Source organism: Muntiacus reevesi, chromosome 8, assembly GCF_963930625.1.
Source record: "Muntiacus reevesi chromosome 8, mMunRee1.1, whole genome shotgun sequence".
NCBI classification, from domain to species: domain Eukaryota; kingdom Metazoa; phylum Chordata; class Mammalia; order Artiodactyla; family Cervidae; genus Muntiacus; species Muntiacus reevesi.
The window spans coordinates 20644624-20660588 of record NC_089256.1 but is presented as its reverse complement, the minus strand read 5'-3'; the positions used below and the strand labels follow the sequence as shown (position 1 = coordinate 20660588).

At 42.3% G+C, this 15965-nt stretch overlaps 1 protein-coding gene across 1 annotated transcript in view; it reads left to right on the top strand.

The window, feature by feature from the left end:
* The window catches only part of DSCAM (DS cell adhesion molecule), a 667745-nt gene that overhangs the window by 796 nt on the left and 650984 nt on the right, over window positions 1-15965 (top strand). The window contains exons 2-3 of the mRNA XM_065943286.1: window positions 175-492; window positions 12341-12487. Coding sequence (XP_065799358.1) covers window positions 175-492; window positions 12341-12487 — 465 coding nt within the window. The remainder of the gene's footprint in view (window positions 1-174; window positions 493-12340; window positions 12488-15965) is intronic.

The window sequence follows — 15965 nt, the reverse complement described above, 5'->3', positions numbered from 1 at the left end:
TCCATAGTAGATTGAGCAATTTTGAACGATTTAAGTTTTCGTCAAGCCTGGTGACTATTTCTCCAAATAACCTCTTGAGGTCAGGTTGACATGTCAGCATGCTGATATGATGTGTTCAAAGATAAGTGTAGAAGGCACACATTTCTGACACACCCTTGTGTTGTCTCCTTGCAGTTTTCAGTGAGGACCTTCACTCCAGCCTCTACTTTGTCAATGCATCTCTGCAAGAGGTAGTGTTTGCGAGCACCACGGGGACCCTGGTGCCCTGCCCTGCAGCGGGGATCCCTCCTGTGTCTCTCAGATGGTACCTAGCGACGGGCGAGGAGATCTACGATGTCCCCGGAATCCGCCACGTCCACCCCAACGGCACTCTCCAGATTTTCCCCTTCCCTCCTTCAAGCTTTAGTACCTTAATCCATGATAATACTTACTATTGCACAGCTGAAAATCCTTCAGGGAAAATTAGAAGTCAGGATGTCCACATCAAGGCTGGTGAGTACAGCTCCTCCAACTTTATCCCTTCTATGCCTGCTGGGGGTCTGGGTGGGCAGTGATAAGTACTAGGATGCCATCAGCTGGGAACTGGTGAAAATCCCATCATTAGTTCATTATTTTGATGGATGCTTTGAGATGTCAGAGTGCCTTAAACGAAAACACTGGAATTAATAGTTTTAGTTTTAATTAATTGCTAGAAAAATTAATGGTTCTTTCTCCCAGTGAAACAAACACACAGATACTGTAAATATCACCTTTAGCTTCTTGTTTTTGCTGAGATAGTTTTCTTATCATTCAATATTTTGCTGTTTGAATAACATGTATGTCAAAAGTGTTCGGGCTTCCCAGGTAAAGAACCCACCTGCCAATGTAGGAAATGCAGAAGATGTGGTTTTGATCCCTGGGTTGGAAAGATCCCCTGGAAAAGAACATGGCAATTCTAGTATTCTTGCCTGGAGAATTCCATGGACAGAGGAGCCCGGTGGGCTATAGTCCATAGAGTCAGAAAGAATTGGACACGACTGAAGCAACTTAGCGTGCATGCAGGCAGAAGTGTTCAGTGCATTTGTGAACCCTGACAACTCTGTTCCTATAAATCGCCAAACACTGTGGAAGAGGGGAACATCCTTCTGTGGCATCATGTTTCCCGTGCAGCTCTTGGGTCAGTTTTAATGTAGCCACTCAACAAAGAGTCCTTGAGCTCCTGTAGTGAATCAGGCTCTGTTCCCAGTACAGGGAGTAGATGGGGAATAAAGGCCTGACGTGTGTCCGTGTGGACATAATCCTAATGAAGGAGTCAGAGAGTGGACAAATAAATTTGAGTCAGAGTTTATAATGGAAAGTTGGCCTTTGTTCCAGGCACTATGAAATTTGCTGAGTACCTGTAAAGAACTGAGGAGAGAAAAAATATCAGCCAAGAGTCGATGAAAACCTTTTCATCAGTTCATTGTGATACTGATGGCTGCTTTGAGATGTCAGAGCACCTTTTTCAGATTTTGGAGTGGCTTATGTTGCCGGAACTAAAATTTGAAATTAGTGACATCGAGTTGCCGAAGTCTAAACGATAACCCAGACTTGTATTTTGACCAATTGATACAGTTTTCTGTTCCCCTTTCCGCTCCTTTCCCCACACACTGTCTCAGAGGCAGAGGGTGGAGGTGGAAGATCGGAAGACAAAGGGAGAAGAGAGGACAAGGAACTTAACTGGAATAAAGCCATAGCATCAATGTTTGTTGTCAGTGAAACAGCATCAGTCCAATATTCTTATATTCCTTGTGAAATACAAAAGGCTCTTTTAACAGTTTTGACTGCATCACATGTTGCTGGAATGTTGTCAGTAAATAAACCCTGAATTGATAATGTTCCTTTCAACATCATACTGTTTGTTTTTTTTTTTTTAATTGCCATAGCCACCAGCTAAACGAGGAATACAGCCTGAGGTTCACAGACATCAGAAGTTGTACAGAAAGGACATATTGTGTCATTCTATAGGTATAATCAAGCCCCCAAAAACATACACACAGCTTGACTCCAGTTAGCAAGCAGTATTTTTGTTTTTTTTTTAAGCCTAGCCTTTCAAATACTATGGCAGACTGGCACAGCATAATGACGAATAGATGAGAATGTGACTTTGATGATTGTCTTATACACCAGGTAGCTGGGAGAACTTTGTAATAATTTCTGCAGCAAGTGTGAAGGTGAGATTTGAAGACATCATAACATGAGCAAAATATGAAATGTTTCTGAATTTCTGCATATGATCTCTTTGATGTGAGAGCAATCAGACATTAGACTGTGACTCATCCTGCTAGCTACTCATTTCCCAGCTATATTTTGATCTCCATGACATGCTCGTGAATTCCAAGATGTGCACAAAAATGCACTTAAGAAAGGAAGAAAAAATTGTCTTTAGTCAAAAGATATGAAAAGTTGATATCCCAAATAATTAAAATGAAGCAAATGAAATTTGTGTAGGAACTTCTAAACCTGACAAACAGGGAGACACAGTGAATGCCTTTTACCTGGCAGGCTAGCAAGTTTAATGATGTGTCATAAAAATGTATTTGTAAACTACAAAGTACCACTTAGAGTAAAATTTGAAACTTCAAACAGCTATACTTGTCTGTGTTAATCTGCTATTTCTGTCTTGGGTTTCCTGTCAGAAAAAAGAGTTAAATGCTTACTTCTGTTTTAACTGCTATTTTCTAAATTTGTCATAGAATTGATTGTTTTTGCACTACCACGCAGGTTTTAGAGGGATGAAATTCCACCCTCTTACCCGGCATCTAAGCTAAGTTCCCACTTCCAGGGAGTTACACGATGGCTGTTTGCGTGCTGGTATCCTTGACATCTAAGGCCACGGAAGCACACGATGTCTGCGTCAGTTTGACTTACAGGACGGGCGTTTTGTTGTCCAAATGAGATTTCCTTTCTCACTTCTTATTACGAACACATTATGGTACAGAAGGTGATACAGTGGTAAAGAATCCACCTGCTAATTCAGGAAATGCAGGAGACACGGGTTTGCTCCCTGAGTCAGCATTATTCCCTGGAGGAGGAAGTGGAAACCCACTAAAATGTTCTTGCCTGGGAAATCCCAAGGACAGAGGAGTCTGGCAGGCTACAGTCCATGGGGTTGCAAAGAGGCGGACACCACTAAATGACTGAGCATTGAAGCACAATGGTTGTAAATCCTTTTAGATTGCTTACTGGGTATTGAGCAGTCTGGTGTCACAATTTTTATGTAGATGCTGTTCAGAAGGTTAGGGGAGGGATGCCTGTGTAGCAGATCTGAGCAGGATGAGCTCTGACTCAGGGGGACCTCCCTGCAAATTAGTTCGGTTCAGTTCAGTCACTCAGTTGTGTGAAACTCTTTGCGACCCCATGGACTGCAGCACGCCAGGCTTCCCTGTCTGTCACCAACTCCCAGAGCTTGCTCAAACTCACATCCACTGAGTCAGTGATGCCATCCAACCATCTCATCCTCTGTTGTCCCCTTCTCCTGCCTTCAATCTTTCCCAGCATCAGGGTCTCTTTTAATGAGTCAGTTCTTCGCATCAGGTGGCCAAAGTATTGGAGCTTCAGTTTCAGCATCAGTCCTTCCAATGAATATTGAGGACTGATTTCCTGTGTATTGGGTCATCCTAAATGTCTGAGTGTCCCTCTAGATTGACACTGAGATTTTTCTGGAATAATCCATTAGGTAAATGGTCTCATAATCTCTCCTTTGTAAGTACAAGGAATTCTTATTCTTAACAGTTTTCAGTGACTTTGACTTAGGTTTGACTGTCAACAAAACAAGGAAGTTTCATCCATCATGTCTCCTTAATCCGTTGTCTTACTTCTCCTTCACATAAAATACTTTCTTGTCCCTTTTGTCCTAGGGACTGAAATGCAGATGGGTTATGTGAAGCACTGCTTCTCCGCCGATGCTCTATCTCTACTTAGCAAATAGTAATCAGCTATATGACCTTGAGCAAGTCAAAAAATTTCTAGTGACTATTTTCTCCTTAGTAGACTGTGGTTAATAACATTTGACTGGGGCTTCTGCTTATAGCTGAAATGGAGTAGCAGAGACCAAATTTACCCTTTTATCTGAAACAACAATAGCACACAAGCAAAAATCAAATCATCAAACAAATCAATCTAATGAAAAGAAAATATCAAAAGAAAGCTGGAGTAACTATGTTAATATCAAAGTATATTTCAGAGGAAAGAATATTACCAAGGCTAAAGAAGGTCATTATGTAGAAAAGGTCAGTTAACTGAGTATGAGTATTATAAATTTTATTTACCCATAACTTCAAAATACATGAAGTAAAAATTGTTAGAGATGCCAGAAGAAATAGGCAAATCAATATTTATAGTTGGAGATTTTAATAACCCTCTGTTAATAACTGGCAGAAAAAGACAGAAAATGAGCAAGAATAAAGAATACTTGTATGACACTGCAAACAACTTGACCCAATTGACATTTAAATATAGAACATTCTATCTAAGGATAGCACAATACACATTCTCTTTAAGAACACACAGATATTTACTAAAATCATATTATGAATGAAACAAATTTCAGATGAACTTCTAAAAATATTAGTCATATAAAGTATGTTCTTTGACTACAGTGGAAGTAAATTAGAATCACTAACACTAAGATCTCTGGGAAGTCTCCAAATATTAGGATACTAAAATAACACACTTCTAAATGGTGTCAAAGAAAAAAAAATGGTAAATAAGAAAGTATTTTGAACTGAATAAAAATGAAAGTACAGTATCTAATAATTTGAGGAATGCCACTAAAGCAATGTTTAGGGGGAGAAATAAGTTCTACAAACTTACATTAGAAATGATAAATGATCTCAAATAGCAATCACTAAAAAGCCTTATTTGATAAACGAGTAACCAAATTGTTATTTATCCACACAAGGGAATGCAAAAGAGTGAATTATTCATAAGAAAATAGCAGGGAGGAATCTCAAAATAGTTATGCTAAATAGAAGAAGCCAGGTGAGAATATATGTACTATATGATTCCATTTACATAAAATTCTTAAAACATGCAGACTCATCTTTAATAATGGTTGCCTGTGAAGAGGATGGGAAGGAGGGATTACATAGGAGAATAAGTCAACTTTTGGACGGTGGATTTGTTTTTCTCTTGGTTATGGTGGTGACTTTGTAGGTATATGCATATGGTAAAATATTAGTAAACATGTGCAGCCTGTGTGTGTGCTCAGTCGCTTGGGCCATGTCTGACTCTTTGCCACCCTATGGATTGTACCCCACCAGGCTCATCAGTCTGTGGGGTTCTCTAGACAAGAGTACTGCAGTGGGATGCCATGCCCTCCTCCAGCGGATCTTCCCAACCCAGGGATTGAACCTGAGTCTCCTACATTACAGACAGATTCTTTACCACTGAGACCCCGCGCAGCTTGCTGAATGTCAATTATTTCACATGAAGTTGTTTTAATGAAAAACCAGTGATAGCACATTTCTGACATATTAGGGTTGTCTTGATGTTCACATAACAGTAGCTAGTAATAGCTGCACATATGGTGGGCATCTCTATACCTCTCTGCCCAGCCCACGATAGCTCCCTTAATTGTCTCTTGCATCCTCATTATAGAAAATGGTCCTGAATCCCTGGTCACAGATGATTGTACTAAGAGAGGGCAGTTAACCAAGTTAGTCTATTAGTTCTTGTGTCCTCTGAAATTGCAACTGAAATCTTGAGAGAGAGATTTTGAGAATGTGGGGTAGATAGTTTTCATTATTCATGTGACCTAGAAAAGAAGAGGAAGACTATTTGTGGGAAAAGAGAAGGGCGAAGTCTGCATCAAAGAGATACAGGCTGTGGTACTCTTCCTAAAGCCCACTTGCAGGTACCAGGGCTCTTACTGTCTTCAGAAAATGTTTTCTATTTCAACTCAAGGTAGCTCAAACCGGCTCCTCCCACCAGCAGTCAGAGAGACTCAATAAATAGATTGTGTGCTAGACCTCGTGCCGAGTCCTCTAAGCTGCACAACCATGTGGAGTAGATGTTATTTTCGTCTTCAGATGAAGGAAATAATCTGCTGTTGGCTGTTCACAGGGGTTGTGGTTGGAAGGGCAGTTTAGCCAAACCGCACTGGGCTGGTGTCTCACAGTCTCCAGGATATTTTGTGCTCATTGCCACCTTTTCTTTGCTCCCTGTTTCCTCTCTGGTCCTTCAGGGCCAACTCAAGGCTCAGGTTCCCTGATTCCCTAGACTCCTGTTACCTTTAGTCATTTTCAGACCCAGGCACAGTCTTTGACTGTTTTCCTCTAGTTGTTCTATCATGTGAAATTTATTCTTTTCTTCAGCTAATTATTCTATGCAATGTGGGGATTTCCTTAGTCCTTGACCACTGCTTGACATGAGGGTGTGTTCTACATGTAACTGATAATTTGAGGCATCTCCCAATTTAGGTAATCAGCTACAAAATAGAAGATAAAAAAATAACAATTTCAATAAAAGTGATACAGTGCCTTAGGGTTATATTGTACCTCTGATAACCATTTTCCCAACAGGAAAGACATCAGACACAAGCCCTTCTACCTGCCCGAAGTCCTCTAGTGTTCCAAAGAAATCTAACACAGGGGCATTTGTTTATGTTTTGCCTCTTCAGACCTAGGGATCAAGGGGGTTAGGGACAGTCCAAATCCAGCCTTCAGGAAAGGACCTGCCTTCCTTGGCAATGTCCAGTTCTCCAAACTTTCTCCTTAATCTCCTCTATCCCATCTTCCCCCATCCTCTGATTCTTTCATAGACATATTGGGATCAGGGCTGCCTTCTTGGGATGAAGCCAGCCACACAGGGCCCAGTGCTGAGGGACTTGTCCTCAAGCTTAAAGCTCTGCTGTTGCCGTTTTGAAATATAAATGCTTTTCTCTTTACACTTGTGTTTTCTCGGGGAGGTGTTTTCGGGCCATGGGACATGCTCCTGAGGCGTGTAGGGAGTTTGAGCTGTGCTTCAGCTCTTGTAGGGTCCCACCCCCTGCCACCCCCTGGGGTGGGTTCTCAGCCACCTCTCCTGAAGTTCTTGGTGCCCCAATCCCCATTTTGCCTCCACCTCCCTAGCCGCACCCAGTGACCACTGCTGCCCCTGTGATCCCTGGTAGGCTGAGCCCTTCCCAGCCTCTTTCTCATTGCCCTGTCCAGCAAACACTGGAGTCCTGCCTCCTGGTGGGGGCCTGGGCAAGTGTGGGTGGAGTGAGTGCATACACTCTGAAGTGTGATGGAGCCTGTCTCTGCCCCAGCTGGCAGCAGCACAGTGCATTAGCAAGTGACTCGCTGCGGGTGAGCCTCTTGCCCACCTCCCATCCAGAGACCAAGAGTGTCCAGACACTGAGATTGCAGTCCCTTGGGCATCACTTTTCCACTGTGGGTTGGGGCACCATGCGTATGGGAAGGGGAGATTACTTTTCTCATCCCTGGCTGTGACATGGTGCCTCAACACAGCAACTGGCAGGAAGCTGGCCTTGCAGCTGGTGGGCTGTGTGTGCTGAGTCATTGAGTAGGGTCTGGGAGCCTGTAAGGATCTTCACTTGACCATTAATGATCCCTGCATCCTAGTGAGTGAAAAGTAAGTAGAAAAAGAAGTTGAGAGCAAGACCATAGAAGAAAGAAAGCATTTTATATTTTATTAATGTTGTTCAATCACTAAGTCATATCCAACTCCTTGTGAACCCATTGACTATAGACTGCCAGGCTCCTCTGTCCTTGGAATTTTCTAGGCAAGAATACTGGAATGGGTTGCCATTTCCTTCTCCAGGGAATCTTCCTGATCCAGGGATTGAACCTACATCTGCTGCATTGGCAGGTGGATTCTTTACCACAAAGCCACCTGGGAAGCCCTTATTTTACTCATATGTTTAACTTTTCCCTTCTTTATAAATAAGGGCCTTGGATTTTCCAGAAATCATGTAGTTGGCCCCATGTGGTTAAATTAATCTTCATAGATTAATGAAGGGCATGAGGCTTTTCCTTATTTACTAATTATTTGCATTTAAAGGGTTTTTCCACTTTAAAGAATGAAGTCTAACATTGAGGGTTGGATGAATGCACATTAGCTGTGCGGTCCCTTGCTCAGTGTATGTGCCTGATTTTGCCCCAAAGTCATATCACTATAGATCCTCTCTCTCTGAGTCTGCTATGATATTATATCTTAGGGAAGGATTTCACAGCTTGTAGAGTGACCAAGGGACACTGAAATGACTGTAGTGGATGCTGTTGAGAGTCAGACCCCCCAGGTCTGCAGGCTTGTGGCTGAGAACTTGGATTTGCAGTTTTCAGAGGATTGCATATGCCCTGGAGCTCCTGCACACAGAGAGTGGAAAGTGCCTGGTAATGCAGTGCCCTTGGGCCCTCGGAACCAGCCCCAAGCTGTCAGAATACAAAGTCCCAGCTCCTGGCATGAGGTGGAGTGGCTTTGAGGTATAAGTTATGTTTCAGAGTTTCCCCCCTTCTTGGGGTCTGCTCCTGGGGAGATCCCAACCTAGGACACAAAGCACGATACTTAAGTAACACCACCCTGTAAAGGAAATACCAATCATGTTTAAAGCAATAATTACTTTTTGCCAGTTTTGGGTTTCTTGCCTAGTTTTTGTTATACAGTCAGCCCTCAGTATATTTGGGTTCCAGATCTTCAGATGGGGAGTGCTGAGTGTACTATGTCATATTATCAATATGTAAGAGATTTGAGCATCCATGGAATGTGTTATCTGCAGAGGTTGGGCGTCCCAGAACCAATCTGCTACAGATACTTAAGGATGACCATGGTTACTGGTAGTTGGATGTAGACTGAAGACTAAATCTACACAAATCCCTTGGGAGGTTTATGATGTCCTCAGAAGAATTTTGTTTTACCATAAGAGGTATATCCCAATAGATAAGCATGACCTTTTAAATTGTGGGCTCCCCAGGAACAAACATATTTCCATTAATATGACTGAGGTCTCTAGTGAAAACCTTTCTAGTGAAAGGGTCTCTAGTGAAAAAAAAAAAACAGTAGATAATGGCTATACATTCAAATGTTAATGCATATATATCTACAATAAGGTTAGAAAGACTTCCAGAAGGGAAGCTATGTTTTTCTATATATTAATTCATCAAGTAGTTAATAGAAATGCCTTAGTGCATGCCAAGTATTGTTAAATGTTCTAAGATAGTTTTGTAAAAGGCTGGATGCATGGTCTGTCTTTGTGGAGTGAATAATCTAGTGAGGGGAGTGGAAAATTTCCTTCTATGTCCCATTCTCTCTGAGCTGGATGGGGTTCAATGCACCATAGCTACATCCCTGCTTTGAGAAGATCTGGGTCTGGCTTGGGATATGTGAAGGAGGCAGAATCATAGGAATTGTAAACTATGAGGGCTGCAGTGGTCCTGATTCTAGTGAGGCCTCTGGGGGGCTCAGAGAGGAGGGTGCTCCATGGTACTCTGTGGGTTCCATGAATGAGGGGATCCAGGAGGTGACTGTGAGTGATAACAGAGAAGGTGCCCAGCTGGTCATTCTAAGTTGTGGTTCCATTAATGCAGCTTCATGCATAAGTGCGTGCCTGGAGAGAAGACCCTTCCATCTCTCCCTGGGAGTGCTCCTTGCCCCTGCCCTTTCCTGTGTGAGACTCCTTTCCTTGATTCCCATTAGAAATTCCCCCACCATTTGTTCACCACTTGTTGCCATTTGTTTGTTGCAACTTTGGAGAGATGGAGTGATTTTGCAGCTTAGAAACAGACGTCAGCAGACACCCAAACTTAAATTTGACTCTTACACCTTCTTAGGTGACCCCATCCTTGGGATAATGGATTCTTTCTGCAGGCTTTTTGCCACCCTGTCCAGTCCCCTGTTCTTTTCTGTTCTCTGCTCATTTTCCTATTTTCTGTTTTCTACTCTCCCACTGAGACCAGATTCTCATTCATTGATGAGTTTGATTAATTCATCTGTCTGTTGTCTCTTTCCAATTTATGATTGTAGACTTCCTCTCCTCCAAGAGGACTGTTTATCAAGGTCTTTCTGTACAAAGTCAGTTTCCTACACTGTGTATAGCAGTGGCATTTCTGAGATCAGGCCCTTGAGTACTCTGAATGATTGCCCAGTGAACCCCCTGCAGGTATGGTATCACCACCTGGACCATCACATCACACTACACAAAGAGTGCAGAAGATTCCTAAACTTCTGAAAGTCTCTCTGGTTTGAGATAGGAATGAAAAAATTCTCAAGTTAGGAAAATATTAAATGCTAATACTAAAAAGCAAGACTGGGCACTATCCTCTTGTGAATTCTCTGAATAATGACTTTTATTGTTGTTGAGTCACTAAGCCATGTCTGACTCTTGGGACCCCACGGACTGGAGCCCTCCAGGCTCCTCTGTCCATGGGATTCTCCAGGCAAGAATACTGGAGTGGGTTGTCATTTCCTTCTCCAGGACGTCTTCCTGACCCAGGGATCAAACCCTCATCTCTGGCTTGGCAGGTGAATTCTTTACTATTGAGTCACCAGAGAAACCCTAATAGTGACACTCTGATACTAAAATACTTAGCATATCACAGAGCTAGCACTAATCTTAAAAGTGCTTCTTCTAGAGCATTGTTTACAACTGCGTATTAGGAGATTTCCCTTCATACACTCATTCTTAAAGCTGTCCGTACATTTATTTCTTTTGAAGTTAATTTCCTGGCCAGTTTTCTTGACTCAGATTGGTCCAATAAATGACTAAAACTTTAAGAGAGCTCATTGAAGGGTAAAATAAGTTGTCTGTATGGATATCCTAGAAAAATCATAGACTTCACAGAATTCAGAATTTGAATCTTGCTATCCCAACTCCCTCATTTTAAATGTGAGGAAATAAAACTCTGGAGAAGTAAGACTTTCACCCAGGCTTACAGATGTGGAGGGAGGCCTAACCTGGATTAGGCACACTGACGTCTCTTTATCCTGGAGGCAGGGGTCTTCTGGACAGATGGGAGATGGTGTGGGTCCAAGTAGCTTCATCCAAACTCTTCATGGCAGGCCTGGTTCTGGGAGCTTTATCCACATTAGCTGTTTGAGTCATCACCATTCACTTACTTGGTAGATATTTTTATCAAAATCATCATTAGATAGATAAGAAGAGAACTTGCTCACTGTAAAGTGGTAGGGCCTGGATTTGAACCCGGGAGGCTGGGCTTGCAGGGTGGGCACTCTCCCCCAGAACCCCTTCTTCTGGCCTAGACAGCTAGCTCGTGGAAGTCCCCTCAGCTTTTGCTGGGCCTCTCCTGTTGTTGGGAGTGCATGGTCAGCCTCCCTTATCAGCATCGTTGCCTAAGTGACAGGAGGCAGAACCATCATTTCCCAAACTGCTTTGCCACTGTCAGAAATTCACTTGCAAAGAGTTATTATCATTATCACATAGTTTTAAGGATTCCCAGGAGAGATTGCCTGTTTTGATTTTTTTTTTTTTAATTCTTTCTGTTCATAGTCTGAAATCTTTTTCCTTGTTCCTCACAGGACATAGAAGTTTCCTATCATTATAACTCCAGTTTAAGAAACTATTTCCCCCTTTTTAAAATGTAGCAGTGTGGCTGCTTTCCAGTGGCTCCGTAGGTAAAGAATCTGCCTACCAATGCAGGAGGAGTGGGTTCAACCCCTGGTGAGGAAGATCCCCTGGAGAAGGGAATGGCAACCCACTCTAGTATTCTTGCCTGGAGAATTCCATGGACAGAGGAGCCTGGTAGGCTACAGTCCATGGGGTTGCAAAGAGTTGGACACGACTGAGCAGCTAACACTTTCACTTTCACTTGTATAATTATTTTTTTAGATTCCACTATAAGCATCATCATAGGATACTTCCCTTTCTCTGTCTGACTTACTCACTCAGTATGACAAGTCCATCCATGGATAACCAACAAGGACCTACTGTATAGCAAAGAGAACTCTCCTCAATATTCTATAACAGCATAACTGGGAAAAGAATTTGAAAAATATAGATCCATGTATATTTTTGGCTGAGCCTCTTTGCCATACACTTGAAAGTAATACAACATTGTTAATCAACTATACTCCAAATGTTAAGAAAACAAAGCGAAATGAACAAAAACTACTCACATCTGGGTACATTTAGAGGTTAGATTAACTGTTTTTAGATATACACATGCCCCTTAGTTCTTAATGAAGTTTATTATTAAGAGACTGAAAGTCTTTTAAGACATGAAATACAGGTTTCTTAATTTTTTTTCCAATAAATATTATACTTGATGCAGTTGATATGTGAAAGATAGAGTGTGTATATTCAGATGAGATACTCTCAGAATGAGCCTGTGTGTGTTACCAGGGTCCTCTGCTTACCTTCCAGTTTTACGGGAGCCCTATACAGTCCGTGTGGAGGACCAGAAAACCATGAGAGGCAATGTCGCGGTCTTCAAGTGCATTATCCCCTCCTCGGTGGAGGCCTATGTCACCGTGGTCTCATGGGAGAAAGACACCGTGTCACTCATCTCAGGTAGGGTGTGGGCTTCCTCGGGCGGGCAGGGCGCCAGGCTCTCCTGCACACAGCTCCTTCTGGATAACGAATCGGGTCTCCATCTATTTGCCCACTGTAATGAAGAATTTGTATGCTTCATGTGGACGCCGTTTTAGATTAAACGTGATATCAGTGTTTTCTTTTGGTTTATATGGCTGGACTCATAGTCTCCAGTGAATTGACTGATGGATAGAAATTTGTTCTTTGCATTATGTGTATAGTCATTGAGTTACTTTTGGTTTCCAAGTTACCAAGGAAATATTTTGATTTTATTTCTGCTCCTGGGAATAGAAATATAGAATTGTTATCTGTGAGAAATCTCAGAATTGATATTCCAATATTCTCTGTAGTCTGGAAAATGGAAACCCTGATTTTATGCTATTCTCAGCCTTTCAAATGTCTTCAGAGTCATGTGGTATCTCTGGCCTCTTAAAGATTTTATTTGGGATATGTAGTCAGTGCTGAAATACATGCAGATAGATAGGTAGATAGATAGATATGTACATAAATAGCTTACTGGTTTACTTTTGGTATCTAGAAAAGATATCACTGAAATCTAGCTTCTAAGACATTGTGGTTCTTCTTTTCTCATGGTTTTCAAGCTGAGTTCTTGCTCCTTGCACCTTAATTGGAAAACCATGCAGAACATGGCTCAGTTTTCCTATGTTGTGCATCTTTGGATAATGCCTATTAGATGCTTTTGGAAAAGTCATCGTGATGAGCATTGAATGTGGCATAATGGGTTATAAATGATTGGTTTTCTTTACATGTCCTTGTGCATAAGTGCATGAATGAGTGCATGTCCATGCACACATTCTAATGTCACTATTGAATACCACCAACTTTGTGTCAGTTTATAGAAATATAAAACTGGAGCTAAACTCCCATGGTGAAAGAGCATTTGTATTACTTATCTTATTGATTTGCTAGATAGGATAGGTTGCTATTACAACAAGGACCATTAAAAAATCATTAAAGTAGTACAAAATCCAAATCAAAAATTAAATTTTTCATCTTTATCATGCATTACAGTGAACTCTAGGGGTAATTGATGTTTTTGACTTTCTTTAATATCATCTTATAGTGAATTTAAAGTCCCTCACACTTCACTGAACAATAAATTCCTTGCTAGTATGTTTATTAATCATAGTAATTTGCTAACTTACAGTATTGAAAAAAATACTGAGCTTAAGACTTAAATGTGATTGCAATCATCAGAATAGAGATTCACCTGTACAGTTTTATTTGCTAATTTTGGTTGTTTAATGATCTTAACTGCTTTACTTGAGAGGTCATTTTAGTTTCTTGACCACAGATGGAGAAACTTGATGACAAGTTAGTCTGGCTGAACCCCAGATTGGAGTCAGGAACATTCAGATGTGCATGGCAGGGGTTTGTGGGTTCGGAGAAGGGGAGAAATTGGTGTGATGTGTGGAACCTCCCACACTAGAGGGCCTAGGCTCAGGGAGCCCCTACCACCTTATAGCCACCATCAAATATGCAACTTCAGTGTCTGCCCTAAAGAGGGAGAGCGCCAGGGAGAGTGACAACCTGCCTCTAAGTGCTTCTCCTTGGAGGTGACAGATGTCACTTCTGTTACATTTATTTGATGAAGCAAGTCACACGGCCATGTCTGAATTTAATGGGGCATGTGCCTGAAAGGAGAGAACTGGAAATCTGGGTGAGAAATAGAAATACCTACCATGAGGTTATATATCTATATTTATGCTCATTCACTAAGTCATGTCCAACTCTTTGTGACCCCGTGGACTGTAGCCCGCCAGACTCCTCTGTCCATTGAATTTTCCAAGCAAGCATACTAGAATGGGTTGCCATTTCCTCCTCCAATCTGTATCTATATCTATATATCTATATCTATTCTTGTGTTTCCCAGATACCTTTAATTAATGGTACACTTTTATTCATGTTTCACCTTTTTGTAATCTATGTGAATAGACTTTTTTCTTCTGCCAACATGTGCCTAATGAAAATAAAATGAGAGGAGTTTTATATCTGGTGAGTGGAGGGGATGCTGACACGCATATAATTCCTAGTGCAGTGAGGCCAGGGGTGGGTCAGAGTGGGCAGGAGGAGTTGCCTTGAGACAGTTCAGAGCTGAGAGCAATCAGGAGAGGGTGAAGTGGCTGTGCAGGTGAGCCCTGTCCATCCACCGTGGTGATGTTTGGGGGCCACTGCTCAGCCCGGTGGCGCCAGAGTACCCCTAGGAGAAGCAGAGCAGCAAAGGTCTGGTGTTAACAGCTGAGTCTTGGGGCTCAAGGCCAGAGCTCTTGGGAAATCTTGGCTAATTTAAGTGGGTATCTGTTGTCCAGGCGTTTCTTTTCAATGAAAGAGAAATTCAAGATGGGTATATTCCTATAAAAATAAACAAAATAGCTCTTATTGGCACGACATACTAATATTGCCCTTCATCTTGGGCAAATAAGGCTGATAGAATAAGGCTGGGTTATGTCATTTTAGGGATGAGTATACCAGCCGAGGTTTATCAGCGTTTCTGTGGGAGCGGCATGGTGTCATTGGCCATTCCTATCGTGGCATCAGTCCTGGAGGGGGGCTTGGAAACACACTCCAGTATTCTAGCCTGAAGAATCCCACGGACAGAGACGCCTGGTGTGCTATGGTCCATGGGGTTGCAAAGAGTTGAACACGACGGAAGCGACTTAGCACGTGCACATGTTCCATGGTGTCACTAGCTTCACGCGCATTAGGTCACGCACCGATTTCTTCCCAGGGCAGGTCTGAGTTGGCCCGAATGTGGACTCAGGTATCAAGTTGCACGTTTTTGTTGTGTGAGTTTATTGTATCACTGATGTTAAGAATGTACATCAGTTCATTTATATTTTGATCAGTCTTTGGAAGGAATTCAGTTATAGGCTGAATATTTGCATTCTATCCCCCCCAACCCCTCCAAATTCATGTTGAAGTCCTTACCTGCTGCGTTGGTGTTGGGAGGGGAAGACTTTGGAAAGTGTAGGGTTAGATGAGGTCCTGAGGGTGGGGCCCCGATGATGGCATTAATGACCTTGTTAGAGGAAAATGGAACTCTTTTGCAACATGTGAACACAGGGTGTGAGGGTGGCTGTCTGCAGCCCAGAAACCGAGAAGGCCCTCACCAACCCCCCAAACATGCCAGCACTCTGATCTCCAACTTCCCATGTCCAGAACTGTCGAGAGTAAATGTCTGTTTTTGACATTTTGTGTATTTTGTTATAGCAGCAGAGCTAAGACAGGTGGCAAGAAGGAATCTCAATCTTGGGGCGCCTCTCAATACAAGGGCGCCTTGTATCCAGTACTTCTTTACCCTCAGCTCTGCGGTCTACGTGGGCGCCTCACCTGAGCCACAGGACACCCCGTGGTTGACCTTGACCCTCAGACTCTGGCACAGTGGAAGATGAAAGTGGAAGTGTTAGTCACTCATTCATGTCCAACCCTGTGGACT